Here is a 16,635-nt window from a genome sequence, read left to right on the forward strand (position 1 = left end):
AAGCAGTGCTCATGGAGCAAGGCGGGTGTCATGGCTCGGGCAGCATGCTGGAAGCCCCGAGGGGTGGGGGTGAGAGTCGGGAAGAAAGAAGAGAAGGGCAGAAGGGCAGCAGAGGAACTCGGGATGCTGAGCAGTGGTTGGCTGCCAGAATTCTTCAGTATGGCTTGTCTAGCAAAGCCGGTCTCCAGCCGAGTAAATACAGTGGATAGCTGACGGGCTGACAGCAGGCATCAAACAGTCTTAAACTGCCCCAAATCCACAGCGCTTTTGAAGCAGCGGTAGAAAAAGGATGCCTGTGCAGAACAGAGGCCTGCAACTTTTAATAGTTTCTTCCATGCCTCAGGATGTCCTGATGAGGTATTAGAGGAAGTAATTCAGGAAGAAAAGAACAAATAACCGCCTCTGTCTGGAGGCCAAGCCTGGGGCCGGCCATTCTAGCATGGGAAAGGGCAAGTGTGGTCCCACAGCAAGCCTGCACTGAGCCCTTGTTCGCCTGCCTCCCGCAGAGAACCTTGGGGGCTCTGACCCTAGTAAATAACAAACAAGTAAATTTTCTTGTTTGCTTCAGGGCAAATGTGAACCACACAGCAACCCTCCGCATGGGGGTGAAATCATTAACTTTCCCTCACTGTTGGAAGGGTGCTATACAAATTAGAAATCATTTCCTCAACCTGGAGGCTCTTCCCAGGGATCCACCCCCTCCCTCAGATCAGGAACCTGTTACCCCTGCAGGTCGTTAAAAAAAAATGCTTCTGACTAGAAACAAATTCACCTCTCTTTAATCTGTCTCTCTGTTCTATTTCCCTTTAGGCTTTGGCTTTGTCACTTTTGAGAATGAAGACGTTGTAGAGAAAGTCTGTGAGATTCATTTCCATGAAATCAATAATAAAATGGTAAGTTTGCAGGGGAGCCCCCTCCCTGTAGTCATGCCTTGCCTTGCAGCCTGAAGATACCAAAGCATAGCAGATGGGGAGGGTGGGGAGCTTCTAAAGGGTCTCCCCCCCCCCACTCCATGAATGGCTGTGTCGACACACATTTTCTGTAGAGTACTAATTAGTGAATACCTTCAGTCTCTCAGATCATACAGGTGACTGTATGATTTGTCACAAGTACTCACTGAGGTTGTTGTCACAGACAAATATCCAGACAAAAATAGTTGTATTTATGTATCTACCACTTTAAATGGCTAAGAACCATTCTTTCAAAACTATTTATTTATTGTTTATTTCTTTTAATTTGGTGTAGGACAGAGAAAATTTGAGAGGGAAGGGTTTGATAGAGAGGGAGAGAGAGACACCTGCAGCCTTGCTTAACCACTCAGGACTCATGAAGCTTCCTTCCCCCCGCCCCCACCGCCCACAGGTAGGGAACAGAGGCTTGAGCCCAAGTCCTTGCTCATGGTAGCAAACTGTACTCAACCGGGTGCTCTACACCCAGCCCCTTAAGAACCACTTGTTTTTTCTTTGCTTCCAGGGTTATTGCCTACGCTATGAATCCACTGCTCCTGGAAGCCATTTTTTCCATTTTGTTGCCCTTGTTGTTACTGTTATTATTGCTGTTGTTAGATAGGACAGAGAGAAATCCAGAGAGGAGGGGAAGACAGAGAGGGGGAAAGACACCTTGCAGACCTGCTTCACCACTTGTGAAGCAACCCCCCCTACAGGTGGGAGCCAGGGGCTTGAGCTGGGATCCTTGTGCCGGTCCTTGCGCTTTGCACCATATGCACTTAACCCGCTGCGCTACAGCCCACCCCCAAGAACCACTCTTAACTAGACAAAAGCAGGCAGCGTCCCAGATTTGGCCTACAGCCAGTTATCCAACCTCGGGTATAAGGTATTGGTTGGCTTTTTTGAGGGATAGAGTCTAGATATTTTAAGCTTCCTACCCAAATCATTTCTTTTTGGGTTCTATTGATAATTAGCATGCTCCCCTGTGATCAGATAGTTTTGCCCTCATGATTACTTGTTTCTGTCCTTCCCTTTGGTTCTTTAAAAGTTCCTGCTCATGGTAAGGCACCCTCACAGGGAGGAAGGTTAGATCATGGAGACTGGGGAGGGAGGCTGATCATTGACAGTTTGGGGAGCCGGCAGGCCATCTAGAGAAAAGACCACCAGAGGGCGCCATGCCTTGCACCGAATGTGTACTTGGGCTTGTTTGCCATCTCGAACTTCCTTCTTCAAAACCAATAGTTGGTTGATGACCTTCTTCCTTGTTGATGCCAGAAAAATGGCATCCCACAGTGCTCCTGGAGCCATCAGCGGGTACTTCCGAGCCAAAACATTTTGTTTGGTGGGCAGAGCCTCCAACCTCATGAGAAAAGGGAGGGCAAACTTGTTTTGATCACAGCCATAACTTTGGTATTTTCCTCTGTTAGTCAAAACATTCCTGGCTTCTAAAGCATGCATTCAGCTATGCATTGTATATTTGTCTGATATGTGTTCACCAACTTTGGATTCAATAATAGAGCTTTTAGTGTGGATAAGATCAAAGCAATCTGCTTAGCATGTGGTGCTACAGGGCCTGATTCAACATTTGACTTGCTAATTCTTCCCAGGACACTAAAATAATATTGTTCATATTGTTCTTAGCCATCATATCCATCTGAAATGGAAATGCTGTCTCTTTGCATACTGTAGGCTGGAGGTGTTAGCTTGGCATTGAAGTGCTACAAACGAGATAAGTATATAGGAATAACACAGGTTCCCTCCTAGGCCTTCTCTGGCCTCCAAACATACCAATATCTTCCAGTTGGTACTTAGCTCTTTTGGTAGGTTACTACTTGCTACTGGAGAGATGGGGGCTTTAAAGGAAGCCTACCTCCCGTTCCTGAATGCCTTGTTCATCGCAGACAGAGCGTGCTGGTGACTCCACTCAGGGCTGCCTAGGCAGCAGGGAGTGGAAGAGGCAGCTGAGAGAGCTGACAGATACCTGCCCTGCCCTGCCAGGACTTAAGGATTCATTGGGAAGCCCCAGTGTAGGCTGGCAGACACCTCACTGCATGCTGCCTAGAATGCTTATGTATACCCCTTTCCACTGGCTGGCTTTGAGGCAAGTCTGAGCTACAAGTAAAAAAGGGCTTTAGCCACCTCACCATCCCAAAGGGGGAACTGAGTTCCAGGGGATATGCCTCAGGGCTTCCCAGATAATGATAACCTGAGGCCTTAAGCTAACCCCACAGGTTATCTTTCTGGGGCTTCAACACAACAGAGCCTGTCATAACCACCTTGTGGGGTTGCTGGTGGCCAGGGAAGACCTCATAAGCAAAGGCTTAGTGTGATGCCTGCACAGGCCTGGATTTAATAAACATTACCTCTGCTGTACCCCACACCCCATCCTTGCCCCCCCACCCCCCCATCCTTGTCATGACTTCACCTTTTCACCAGTACCTTCTTCTGAAGGAGGGTAGAAATTAAAGCACCTTAGCAGAGGAGCCTAACTGCTTAATGGCTTGGAGTTTGTGCTACTGGTTTCTCCTTCTGAGGCCAAAAGAAAAGGAAATGGATTTAAACTGTGCTGCAGACAGAATTCAGATGAGAGATCCAGAAAGATTCTGAGAGCAAAGAGTTCCAAGAAGGAGCACAGACATTTGTAGAAGGTTCATAAGAGTGTTTTTCAAACTAGACTGTGCTGTGAAGACTGATTTTAGAATCCTCAAAGTCTCTCTGTGTGTCAACAGGAAGGGACAGATAGCTGTACTTCGCCCCCCCCAAAAAAAAAAAAAATGACTACAGATAGCTTCACCACACTGTGGGGACCATTTTTTCCTATTCACAGATAAGAAAGCTCTTACCACTGTTAGTCATAAAGGTGGGACTTGAGTCCAGCCTTCTGGTTTCTAATTCAGTATTTGTGTGCCAGGCCCTCAATAAATCTGGCATAAATCATCATGGAATGAATATGGGATTAGGGGGCACATGCTGGTTCCCAGAGTCATTTCTTGCCTAATTTGGCTGGTGATCCTCTTGGGCATTTTAAATAATGAGAGCCCTTCTTAGCCATCTGGGAGAACCAGAAGTGGTTTGAGAGCTTCTGTCTGCCGAGGAGCAGGAGATCTGGTCCCAAGAAGCTGAGAAACTAGGGCCACAGGAACTCTGCCCCTCTCCCCTGCAGCGAAGAGGTCACATTGTACGTGTGAATAGAGGACCCCACATAAGCACCCTCCCTCACTGAGAGTGATGCCAGAATTGCCTGTCATTTTCCATATGTAGTGTCAGGGGATGATGAGCCCATGGCCCTAGTGCTTGTCTGATACCATTCAGTGCCCCCAACTCCTGCCCATATATCCGTCCTTTACTTTTCAAAGAGACAAGCAAATTCACAGCATTGCTCCACCATTACTGAGCACCACCATGGTGCTCTGACAGAGTGCTGAGACTTGAACCCAGGGTCTTGCACACAGCAGGGCTCACATTCTACTGGGTGAACTATCCCCTGGTGCCCAGTATTAACGATAGCCTCCATAGAGCTTCATGCATGGTGCTGGCCGTGTGTGTGTGTGTGTGTGTGTGTGTGTGTGTGTGTGTGTGTGTGTGTTCTCATTTGGCCGCCCTATATGCACCCACATAGGTGCTAAACGTTGTCCTCACTTAACTGCTAAGCAAGGCAAGGCAGAGAAGGGCTAAGCAGCTTACTCAGAGTACAAAGGCAGCAAGTGGTAGCACCAGATTCAAGCTCAGGAAACTAAAGTCCAGAGCTCCTTATTTATCCCCCTGTGGCCAGTTGAGAAGCAATTTAAAGGGCAGATGGCCTTCCTAGTTCCTGGCCAGCCCCTCCAGTCAGCTGTGGTGCAGCCCATATTCTCCTAAGAGAAGTCCAGAGAAGACAGGCTCACTTGGTGGCCAACATTCAAGCTGGAGAGAAGGACTGGACTTGAGTATAAGCAGTTCCTGTCGGCCATGGATCTCTAGGCAGGTGAAGGAGGGGGTTGAGAGGCAGCTGGCCAAAACCCAAACTCAAGGCCAAACTCGTGATTGCTGAGATCCAATCCTTTTATTCTTGGCAGGGGTCAGAGCATAAAATGCAAATGCAGCTCTTTATCAATAAGCACACACACAAATGTGCACATGTAGAGCCACCTGGTGACCCTCCCAAGGGGCTGCTCTCTGACCACTCTGCAGATCCCAGTGCCAGGGCAGCTAATGATGCCTCCCACTGTGGACCCCTGATTGAAGCAGCCCCTGAGCAGCAGGGACACTTGCTTGATTAGTCACCAGCACAGCCTCCCAGTGGCCTCCTGGCGAGCGAAGCTGCAGAGGGAGGGAGGCCGCAGTTGACAGAGGCCCACTCCCAGTTTCTCAGAGACCTGACTCGGTTCCCACCCTAAAATGGAGTCCTAGGAAAAGTGCGAAGGGTTTGAAGGGGCTGTTCCTGATTCAACAGAAGGAAATGAGGTTTACCGGGCAACTATAATGGTCCTGTATACTCTCTCTCTCCCTCCCCCCCCCCCACAAATTATCTTTATTTATTTACTGGATAGAGACAGCCAGAAATTGAGAGGAAGGGAAAGACAGAGAAACAGAGAGACACCTGCAGCACTACTTCACCACTTGTGAAGCTTCCTCCTACAGTTGGGCACCGGGAGCTTGAACCTAGATCCTCGCACATTGTAATATGCGTGCTCGACCGAGTACACCACCACCCAGCCCCTTACACACACTGTCTCCATCCCTGCTTTGCAGATAGGACTCCTGAACTCCGAGAGGTGAAGGGACTGCCACCACCCATGGTTCTAAGAGGCAGAGCCAGGATTTGAACCCATGTTATTCAAGCTTAAGCCTGGTGTCCTTCCCACTATACCCTACCAACTGCGGCAAACCTAATAATTGAAAAACCTAGATTTATCTTACTGGGGACTATAATAGTTTCATTGGGATTTTTTTTTTCCTTCTTTCTAAGTTAGACATTTTCCACTTATTTACCTCACTCAGCAAAATTGAGAAGTCTGAGCATGTGAACTCATGGTTGTCCCATGTTGGAAGTATTTTCTTCTAGACCCTAGACTCACAGTCTCCCACTCTGAGCTGGACATTCTCATTGCGACTATTTCACTGCAACTCTGGGCAATCATGGAAAGAGATCAGAAGTCCTCTCAATGTTGACCTCCTCCAGTACCCATTAGGACTTCTTTAAACCGTCCATTTTTCTTACTCATTTAAGGGAATGTGACCTAGAGAAATTGCTGGGTGATTTAGAAGCAATTGGAAATGCAGAGTCTCAGGCCTCATCCAAGCCTTCCAAGCCAGAAGTTTCACTTGATAAATCTCTAGTGATCTGTGTGCACATAAAAATCTGAGAAACACCAGAAGAAGGTCATTGCTACAGAGAGAGAATGTGTGAGTTGTGGGTCACTAGTTGTCCATCCAGCAGGAAGAGACTTGGGACTGAGGGAGCTTTGGGGCCAAAAGAGAACAGAGCCAGGTGTGCCAGGCTGCCCTTTGTGGTCAAAGAGAAGAAACCTCTTTTGCCAGTGAAGCTTTCAGTGCTGAGACCCTCCTGTGTTGGTCCCTACACACACACACACACACACACACACACACACACACACACACACACACACACACACACGCGCGCCAGTCCCCAATTATGAAGGCCAAATCCACCATGGCTAACTGGTGAGCACAAGGAGTCCCTCATCTGTCTGTCCCTGTCTCTTCCCTGCACAGTGAGAAGGCTGATGATCATGAATGGCCTGGCTGAGCAGCTTCCTGACCCTGGGAGGTGTGGCCTACTATGTTGTGTGTACACATGCACAAATTCTAGTCCTGAAGGGATCATCCCTCCTGAAAACCCCTTTGATAACTTGCAGGCTTTCTCCTTTTGGGCTACACAAGAGGCAGTATACTTTTGGGGAAAGCCCCTCCCCAAAGTATTTTCAGCTTTTGAAGGTCCTACAGTCTCTGTCGCAATTACTGTACTCTGCCAAAAGCAGCCCCTGACAACATGTAAATGAGTGGGCCTTCTTGTGTTCAAATAAAACCTTGTTTACAAAATCAAGTGGCAGCTGTATTTGGCATGTGGGCCCTGGTTTCCAACTCTTGGCCCAAGTGAACGCAGCCCAGAGCAGACTGTCTACTTGTCTCCGGCAGCGTTAGGAAAGCCAGGTGTCACCAGGTTCAGTATTGAGTCAACATTTTATTAATTAAAAGCAGAGTTGGTGGGGTTTGGAGGATAGGAGTGGGCCTGTCAGCTAGCCACAGGGGGTTAGGCTAGTAGCCTGTAGAACACATCAGTGCCTTTATTTTAGGGAACCCCCAGTCACGGAGCTGGTGGGGAGTGAAGGCATAGTCAGAGTGAAGTACTGTCAACCCAAGTGGCCTTCTTGGCAAAGAGTACCACAGACATTGTGTGCTTAGTGGCCCAAGCAAGTGCCTTAGCTTCTGTGCTTCAGCCCCTCTTCTGTACAAAAGGAAGTGATAGCACCAGGTACAGGGAGTTAAGACACAAGTTGTCACCTATCCCATCAAAGTGAGAGGTCTGTATGCTATTACCATCATTAGAATGTTTTTGTTTTGCCACCAGGATTATTACTGGGGTTCAGTACCTGCACAAATCTACACTCCCAGTAGCCATTTCTCCCTTTCTTCCCCCCCTCTTCTTTTGATTTAATAGGACAGAGAGAAACTGAGAGACAAAAGGGAGATAGAGAAGGAGTAAGGGAGATAACCTACAATACTATTTCACCATTTGTGAAGCTACCCCCCCCTGCATATGGGGACCGGGGGGGCTTGAACCTGGGCCCCTGCATATAGTAGCATGTGCATTCAACTGGTTGTGCCACTACCCAGCCTCCATTAGAGTGATTTTTTTTTTAATAGAGCAGATTTGTAATGAGAAGAAATGCAGTCTTGGATAGATCACAAATCAGTGAAATGTTGACATGCCAACCCTAGGCAAGACAGGGGCCCCAGTGTCCTGGGCAGAGAGGACTGTCTGAGGGGGTACACCATGTGTGCTGCCCCCCTGGGAAAGATTTTAAAGATGGGAAGGTATGCATCCTACCCTGCAGAGCGATGGGACTCACAGATGGATTTTTCTGGGTCCCAGGGAAGCAGACTCAGGCCTTTCTGCTGAATCAGCCTTTGGTGAAGTTCCATACCTCCCCCCCTTTCCCCTAAGTAAATGCTGGGGAGAGCTAGGGCCTACTGCATTTCTGCCCAGGCACATCTAGGGAATTGGCGCCCAGAGTAGAGGCTTCTGGGTAGGGGTGGAGAGAATAAGACAGTCCTGAGTCAGCCTCTTGGTCCCCAGACTGCAGTGCTGAGCCAGGTGGTTCACAAAGGGACCCCTGCTGGAGGGGTAACAGGGCACTGCTATCTGCAAGGTGCCCCCATGACTGACAAGACTCACATCCCCTTCCTAGACGGCACCCCCTCATCCTGAAAATGGAGAGCTCAGTGGGGAAGCAGCTCCAAAGGGGAGGCTGGGGTGATGTGGGTGGAATTAACTAGGCTTCTGTGTTCACCATTCTATATGTGGCATCATCTCACTCGTAAGCTAATTTTAGCCATCCATTCTGCTTCTGTTACCATTTATAAAATGAGAATGTCAAATGCAATATTAAACAAGCAGGATGAAGGAGAGAGAGAGACAGAGAGAGAGAGAGAGAGAAAGAGAGAGTGAGACAGAGAGACAGAGAGAGAGAGAGAGGAAGGAAATGCCAGAGAGGCACTTAATAAATGAATCTTGTGTTTATGTGGAAGAGGGAGAGGTCCTGCCCCCCCACACACACACACACATCACGCACACCCGTGCACACACATCCTGCTCGGTTTGCATGAGAGCAGAGGGGTTTGTGTGTGAGAGAGGGAAAGAAAGCTGGTGGTTGGGTGGTGTTTGCTGCTCGTTAGGCAGAAGTAATTTGGCCTGTGGGGAGGTAGCTTCCCAGTTCCTAAGTTCTGGCTTGTTTGTCCTTGCCTGTCCTCTGGCAAGGACTCGGGCTGGGGGTGGGGTGGAGCGGTTCTCCTTGGTGCCTTGGTGCTCAGTAGTCTGGGCTTTTATCTCCTGCTGCCCTCTCCCCCCCACACACACACAAATTCCTATGCCCCCACAGGGTGTGAGGTCAGGAAGGGACCTAGAAACCACTGGAAGAAGCTGCTCCTCCTTCTCTGTCTTTCCTCTGTGGCCTATTCTCCATGAACTTTGCTTTAAGGCTCTTGGCCTGACATTCCAGGGAGGGGACAACAAATGTTCAAGCTGGACCTCTTCCCTCCTCTATGAAACAGAGACATAACATTAAACGGCAGCCAGCCAGCCCTGTGGCAGAATGTGCACACCTGCTGGAGGCCGAGGATTCCGTTCACTTTGAAATGCCCTTGCAGGTTCCCAGAAAGGGAAAAGAGAACAGCTGCTGCTGCCACCATCAGCTTTTTCCCCAAATAGTGCAGCATGAAGCTCCCCAGTGCACACCTTGCTGATGAAAGCAGGAAGCTGGGGCCCTACCTGGCTGGCAGGTTGGGGTGGGGGGGAGGTTAGAGAGAAAGTCGGCCCTGATCTGCTGAAAGTCTGCTGGGCTGGGGGAAGTGGGCATATTGTGGTGGAGGCCCCTCAAGAGCTCGTTCTGTGTTTCTGTCCCCTTCCCTCAGTCTGGGATTTAAGTAAGTGCAGGTGTAAGCAGGCTTTGTCACGCAAGGGCCTTCTCCGAGACTCCACATGGAGGAGAGTCAGGGAAGCCGCTACTCTCGCTCACTCTCTACAGATTGAGGAGACGGGTGCTGAGAACTCAGGCGGCCGGTCCCAACTCCAGGCTGGCAAGTGGAACAGAAGTTAAAAGCTGGGAGACTTAACCTCCTGGCTAAAACGCAGTGGGCAGGACACTTCCCCCCCCACCACAGAATTCATCTCTAGGTCCCCACCCAGCCCTGCTTGCTAAATAGGTGCTAATGGTTTATGACCTCCTTCATTTCACCATCACTGATTTTAATAAAACACTGAGCAGAGGAAACAGTGAGTGAAATTGATTCTAAAAATGGTGGGGACATTTATTCCAAAACTAAAAATCAGGGGTCGTTTTGAAAAAGGAATAGCACCTGACCTTTTCCAGAGGGCAGAATTAAGTGGGGTGGAGAACCTATCTTTCAAAACACCCACGTGGAAGGCCAGAAGGACAACGGCTGTGTTGTTGCCTGACTTCTGGCTTTGTCATTGCTGAGAACATCAATTTTCCTCTCCATGCTAAGTATGAAAGGAGACAAGTGAGGATGAAGGTGTTATCTGGGGGCAAAAGGGGTACTGTGCTATATATGCATTTTATGTGTATGTCACCATGTATATATGCATATGTACTGTGCAAGATAAATATGTACACACACACACTCACACACATACTCACTCACTCACACACTGTCCTGTGCTGTGTTCTGCTGCTCTTGTACCTTGGAACGGTTAGTAGTGCCTGAACAAAGGCCCCCTTGTGTTCACTTTGTAGGGGCTGCATGTTCTGTAGCAGCACCAAGCCCAGTGCACAGAGCATGTCAGTAGAGTCCTGACTCGGCTTCTCCCCTGAAGAGCTCGTCTTCTGTTTGCCTTATTCGGCCTGCAGACTTCATCAAGGCAGGTCCCCTCTGAGTCATGATTATGACCTGGCCAGACTCCTAGGAAGGGTCTGTCCATAAAGTTTCCAGAAAGACATGAGAGTAGAAGACGGTGGACGCAATGAGCTTGTAGGAAGAAAGACAGTGAGTGGCCAAAGTTTTGCTTGGGAAGCCATATGTGGTTACTGAGGTGCAGCCCATTTCTATTACCTCACTGGAGAGATCTGAGTAGCTGCTAGGCTCTGAGTGGGACCCCTGAGCCTAGTGCCATTGGTCTTTCTTTCACCTCCCTGGAAGGAGAACAAGGCCTAGTGGCCAGAGGAGATGGTCCACTGGAACCTTGCTGGGAGGGTCTGCAACTTGAGTCCAAGGAGGTGCAGATTTGGGGGTAAGACAAGGTCAGACCTCTGTGTCTTTGAGGCAGCAGCATAAGTCAGCCCTCCTCCACAAGACACCTGCCCTGAAGGGCCTGTGCTCTGTTCCCTCCTCCCTACCAGCCAGGCAGTTCATCCAGATCCATCTTTCGGAGCAGGGGTGGTTGTATCTTTTGAGACAGGCCTCTCTGTCCCTGGAGGAGTAAGCCATTCCTAACCTGGCCTGGGGTAGCAGGAAGGGAGGGCAGTGAAGCTACAAACACTGTCCTCTTCTGGCCACACAGACAGAGTCTTCTTGTCCTGGGCAGTAAAGCAAGGCTGTGAGCACAGGGCTCAGGTTTCCTGAGACTGAATCAGGGCCTGGTTTCCCTCCTGGCTGGGGCCTCGTGCTGACTGAGGCTGTTTGTGTAGAGCTCAGGGGAAAACAAAAACCTTTTTACTTCTCAGACCTTGGCATCCTCCTAAGACTTCCAGTGTCTCCCAGAGATACCCACCAGTGAGCTTGCCCCAGCATGAGCTGTGGGGTGGCTGAGTGGGGTGACCACTTAGAGTAACTTCAGAAAGTTGTTCCCCCAGAGGCCTCTTCCCAGGGCCCATGGCAACTGCCCCCCCCCATCTACCCTCCAGGTGTGACCCAGGGCCCACTCCCCTGGCCTGGGCCTTAGCATCAGGTGGATCTGGGTTCAGACTGAGCTATGCCACTGGATCTGCAGTCACAAGTAAGGTGCCTGACATCCCTGGGCCTCAGCTTTTCACTCTTTTAAGATAGACAGTGGATCAGGCGATGATGCGATGGATAAAGCATTGGACTTTGAAGCATGAGACCTCAAGTTCAATCCCCAGCATTACATGTGCCAGAGTGATGTTCTGGCTCTTTCTTCTTTCTCTCTCTTTAATAAATACTTATTTTTTAAAAGACAGCTGGGGCTAGTGAGATTGTATAATGGTCATGCAAAAAGACTTTTATGAGTTCATTGGACTCAGCAAGACTGAGGTCTCTCATGCAGTTGTGGTCAGATGGTGGGAGAAATGCTTCCCATTGTGCTGTCCACTCTCTGCTCTTGGTTGGACTCACTTGTTTAGTGATTAAAGATGGCTGCCCCCCTATTATGACCTACAGCTCCAGGCACTCACCCCTATGTGTGAATCTAGACTGACCTGTTATAACTAGTAAAGCAGGGTGGTAATGACAGTGTGACTTGCAAAGCTAGTTGTAAGAAGCCTAGCAGCTCCGCCACAGGATCTTGGAGTGCTCCTCCTTAGGATACTCCCTTTTGGGACTCAGCTGCCAAGCCATAAGAAGGGCAAGTGTCACAGAAAAGCTGTGAGTTGGTACCCCTACAGATCAGATCCAGCACAGGCTTCCTGGTGTATGAGTTCAGAAGCCATCTTGGACCTCCCACCAAACTGAGGCTTTGTCTGGCTCCAGCCCCAGCCACCATCTGACCACAACTGCACATGAGAGCTTAGTCCTGCTGAGCCCAGTCAACTCACAGAACCACAAGAAAGAATGATAAATTGTTGCTTGAAGCCACTGAGTTTGGGAGTCGTTTGTTGCACAGCAGTGGGTAACTGGGGCATAGTGTGTGGCCAGATGACCTAAGTGCATGGCTAGAGTTGCAGAGATAGCCTGGTTTTCCCCATTTTTGAGTTGAACTAGAAACTATTATCCACACCAGCTGTCCTGGGCTTACACAGGGTCCTGAGAAAGAATAGGAGAGGTGGAGGTAGAAAGGAGCTGAGCCAGAGTGAGTGACATGGGGCAGGTTGCTGTCTGAATCCTTTCCTCAGTGATAGAACAAACCTGTTCATTCCAGTTACTGAGAGTTCTTGAAAGTGGAGGTGGACCTGGCTTTTCTTTCCAACACTAAATTAAGTAAATTGCATCTCCTTAACCCTAAGGAGCATATGAATTAATCTGTGCTCTGAACGTAGGAGTGAAGGGCAGAGAAGTAGGGGCAGCCCCTGACCCCTGCACTGATCATAGATTGTTAGGGGCATCCAGGCTTCTACCAGCCTGGTGGATTTTGTCCTCAGCAGCCCCTGACCCTTTGCAAGGACTCATGCTACAGGCAGGGCATGACTGTAATGCCTTCCCTTTCTGTTTGTTCTGTACATCAGAGGACCTGGGAGCTGTGTGAGCTTTCTTCTGGTCCCAAGAAATCTTTTAGTGCAATCCAAGCCAGCCTCCCTGTTGTGACTGCTGCCTTTGCCTGTCACTCAAGTGCCCAGGACATGCCAGCATCCCCCAGAGAGCATGGATGCCACAGTCCCTGGCCTCGGAGTCCTCACAGTTGACACAGTGGGTGGTTGACAGAGCCCACACAGTTGGTGCTGCCCAGAACAGCACCAGCAAAGAGTGAGCAGAATTAAACGGAGCTGCCAGCCCTGTACAATGAGAGGAAGAGTAGGTGGATTTGTTTAAAATACTCCCATTACAGTCAGTTAACCTTTATGTTCCCTAAATGAAAATTGTATAAACCTGAAATTTTCGTTGATCAGGTTGCCTAGAAACAGGCAGCAGGTTTTCATAAGACAATGCAATAGATTGTCACCGATAGGGCTATTAGGAAGTGAGCTGGTTAGCAGCATTATTCTCGATCCTGGTGTTGCTGTTAGGTAATTATCTGTCTGCCTCTGCAAAGCGCACCCATCTTCCAGGGCTCAGATAGCCTCTTGCAAATGAGGTTTCGCTGTCTGCTGAGAAACCAGCTCCTGGGGGCAGCATCCAGAGGAGCAAATGGTTACCTTAGGAGAGAAATGCAGAAGACCCAATTTGGCCTGATGGCTTTCTTTTTTAATCACCTTTCCCTCTCGCATTGCTACACTAGTACTCAAAGCAGAAAACATGAACAATAAGTAATACATATGCACAAGGGAAATTAAAGGTATTCTAAGGCAACTTTGGTAGGTCTTTTTAACATCTCCCTTACAGGATATGTACACTTGTATATTTTCCACCAAGACACTGTGATTTGCTTTTTCCCCTTCTTACAGTTCAGTTGACCAACCGTCCTGGCTTGCCTGGTCTCAGGCTTTCCTAGTATCAGTGTCTATTGCATGAGTTCCTTCCTCCCTCCCTCCCTCCCTCCCTCCCTCCCTTCCTTCCTTCCTTTCTTTTTCTTTCTTTCCTTCGCCTCCAGGGTTATGGCTGGGGCTCAGTGCCTGCACTACAAATCCACTGCTCCTGGAGGCCATTTTTTCCCTTTTGTTGACCTTGTTGTTGTTATTATTATTGTTATTGTTGTTGCTGTCATTGCTGTTGGATAGGACAGAGAGAAATCAAGAGAGGAGGGCAAGACAGAGAAGGGGAGAGAAAGATAGACACCTGCAGACCTGCTTCACCGCTTGTGAAGCGACCTTCCTGCAGATGGGGAGTCGGGGGCTGGAACCAGAATCCTTGCGCTTTGCGCCATGTGCGTTTAACCCGCTGCACTACCGCCCAACCCAACCCCCAAGCATAAGTTTCTGTAATTAACTGCATAGTTTCCACTCAGCATGGGTGAACCTGCCTCCCTGTTGTTGGCCATTAAGAACATTTCTTCAAAAGTTTTTTTTTAACTGAATGTTTTTTCAAATAGCCTCATCCAGACATCTCTGCAGGACAGATTTCCTGCAAGTAGAATTATTTTATTATTTTTTTATTCCCATCGGAGTAATGGCTGGGATTTGGGTGCCTGCACAGTGAATCCACCACTCCCCATGGCCATTTTTTGGTTCTGGAACAGAGACAGAAATTGAGAGGGAAGCTGGAGGTAGGGAGAACAACACCTGCAGAACTGCTTCACCTCTTGTGAAGCTACCACCTCCCCGCCCCCCAGGTGGGGACTGGGGGCTTGAACCCTACAAGGAGAGTTATTAGACCAAAAAAAGAATACATTTATAGCTTTGGGTATGTTGTCAAATTTCTACCTCTATTCCCCATACTCTCAGGAGCTCTGACATCAAATAACCCTTTCATCATGGTCAGTCTGATAAGCAAAAGCTACATCTCAGGCTTGTTGATTGGCCATTTGTGAGTGACTTGCTTGTGCCCTTTACGTTTTCTCTTTAGGGATACCCATTTCTTTCCTTTTACTCAATAAAAAGCATGAATGTTGAGCTATTTTGTCTATTTTTAATTTTTTAAGCATTCATGGTTTGGTTTTTGCTATTATTAATGAGAGGGATGAGAGGAGAGAGAGAGAACACCAGATATCACTCTGATATATGTGCTGCCGGGGATCAAACTCAGGAACTCACACTTGAGAGTCCAGTGCTTTATCCTGTATGACTAAAAATAGGAAACGACAGGCTATGCTCTATGAAAGTAATAAAAACAAACTTTGGTATAAGTCTTGGGTCTGCGATTCACACATTGTGATGTTGGATAAATTATGTTTTTAATTATTATTTTCTATTTATAAAAAGGAAACATTGACAAAACCATAGGATAAAGTGGGTACAACTCCACACAATTCCCACCATCAGAACTCCAATGCTTTAGTCTGTATGACTAAGAATCCAATGCTTTATCCTGTATGACTAAAAATAGGAAAAGATAGGCTATGCTCTATGAAAGTAATAGCAAAACAAACTTTGGTATAAGTCTTGGGTCTGCTATTCACAAATTGTGATGTTGGATAAATTCTTTTTTTTTTTTAATCCACTGTGCCATCTCCCATACTCCACATTCATGGTTTTTAATGAGAAAGAGTAGCACTTGTTACCTGGTATCATTAAAGAAAGAGGAGTTTATATGTTAGGTAATTAAATAACTTTCCTCCAATCTTAAGCCCTAATTGATTTTAATGATCATAATTGGGGTTATAGTAGTTCCACAATAAATAACCCATGCAGATTCACATCCCCCCCAAACCTCCTTTAAAACAATATGTGCTGGGGGTCTAGGCAGTGGCGCACCTGGGTAAGTGCACACCTTACAGGATTCAGGTTCAAGACCCTGGTCCCCACCTCCAGGGGGCAAGCTTCACGAGTGGTGAAGCAGGGCTGTAGGTGTCTCTCTGTTTCTCTCCCTCCCCTTTTTGATTTCTCTCAGTCTCTATCCAATAATAAATAAAACATTTTTTTAAAAAAATATGTGCTACACACTTTTTTTCTTTATGTCTCAGACACTCTGTGAAGAATAATAGAAAATATCTGTGTGATAGTGATACCCTTAGCAGCTGTGGATCTGTATAGAGTTTTGATACCATTTGGCCCAGGCTGATTTTTTTTCCAGTAAGATACTTGATTCTTGCCTTTCCTCATTCCCTATCAGACTTTAATATGGGTAGTAAGCACCCTTAATTGCCAGCTAACAATGCTTGTTAAGTTTATGTATAAAAGCTAGTAAGTGGGGAGTCGGGCAGTAGCGCAGTGGGTTGAGTGCACGTGGCGCAAAGCGCAAGGACTGACAAGGACCCCGGTTTGAGCCCCTGGCTCCCCACCTGCAGGGGGGTCACTTCATAGGTGGTGAAGCAGGTCTGCAGGTGTCTATCTTTCTCTCCCCCTCTCCGTCTTCCCCTCCTCTCTCCATTTCCATCTGTCCTGTCTAACAACGACAACATCAATAATAATAACTACAACAACAATGAAAAACAACAAGGACAACAAAAGAGAAAATAAATAAAATATTTTTTAAAAGAGCTAGTAAATGTGTAGCAAGGGCCTAAGGAACTCTGGTCTTTTTTTAAAAAAAAAAAAAGTGTGGAAACTTCAGCAGACAGCCTTTTTACTTACTTCCTAGGTAC

At 47.9% G+C, this 16,635-nt stretch overlaps 1 protein-coding gene across 7 annotated transcripts in view; it reads left to right on the plus strand.

The window, feature by feature from the left end:
• The window catches only part of MSI2 (musashi RNA binding protein 2), a 434,263-nt gene that overhangs the window by 362,099 nt on the left and 55,529 nt on the right, over positions 1-16,635 (plus strand). For all 7 annotated transcript variants that reach the window (XR_009553096.1, XM_060203807.1, XM_007526695.3 and 4 more), the window contains exon 8: positions 811-893. Coding sequence is in view for 6 of the 7 variants with exons in the window: in XM_060203807.1 (XP_060059790.1) it covers positions 811-893 (83 nt within the window). In the remaining variant the exon portion in view is untranslated. The remainder of the gene's footprint in view (positions 1-810; positions 894-16,635) is intronic.

The sequence above is a fragment of the Erinaceus europaeus genome, chromosome 12 (assembly GCF_950295315.1).
Source record: "Erinaceus europaeus chromosome 12, mEriEur2.1, whole genome shotgun sequence".
Lineage (NCBI taxonomy): Eukaryota > Metazoa > Chordata > Mammalia > Eulipotyphla > Erinaceidae > Erinaceus > Erinaceus europaeus.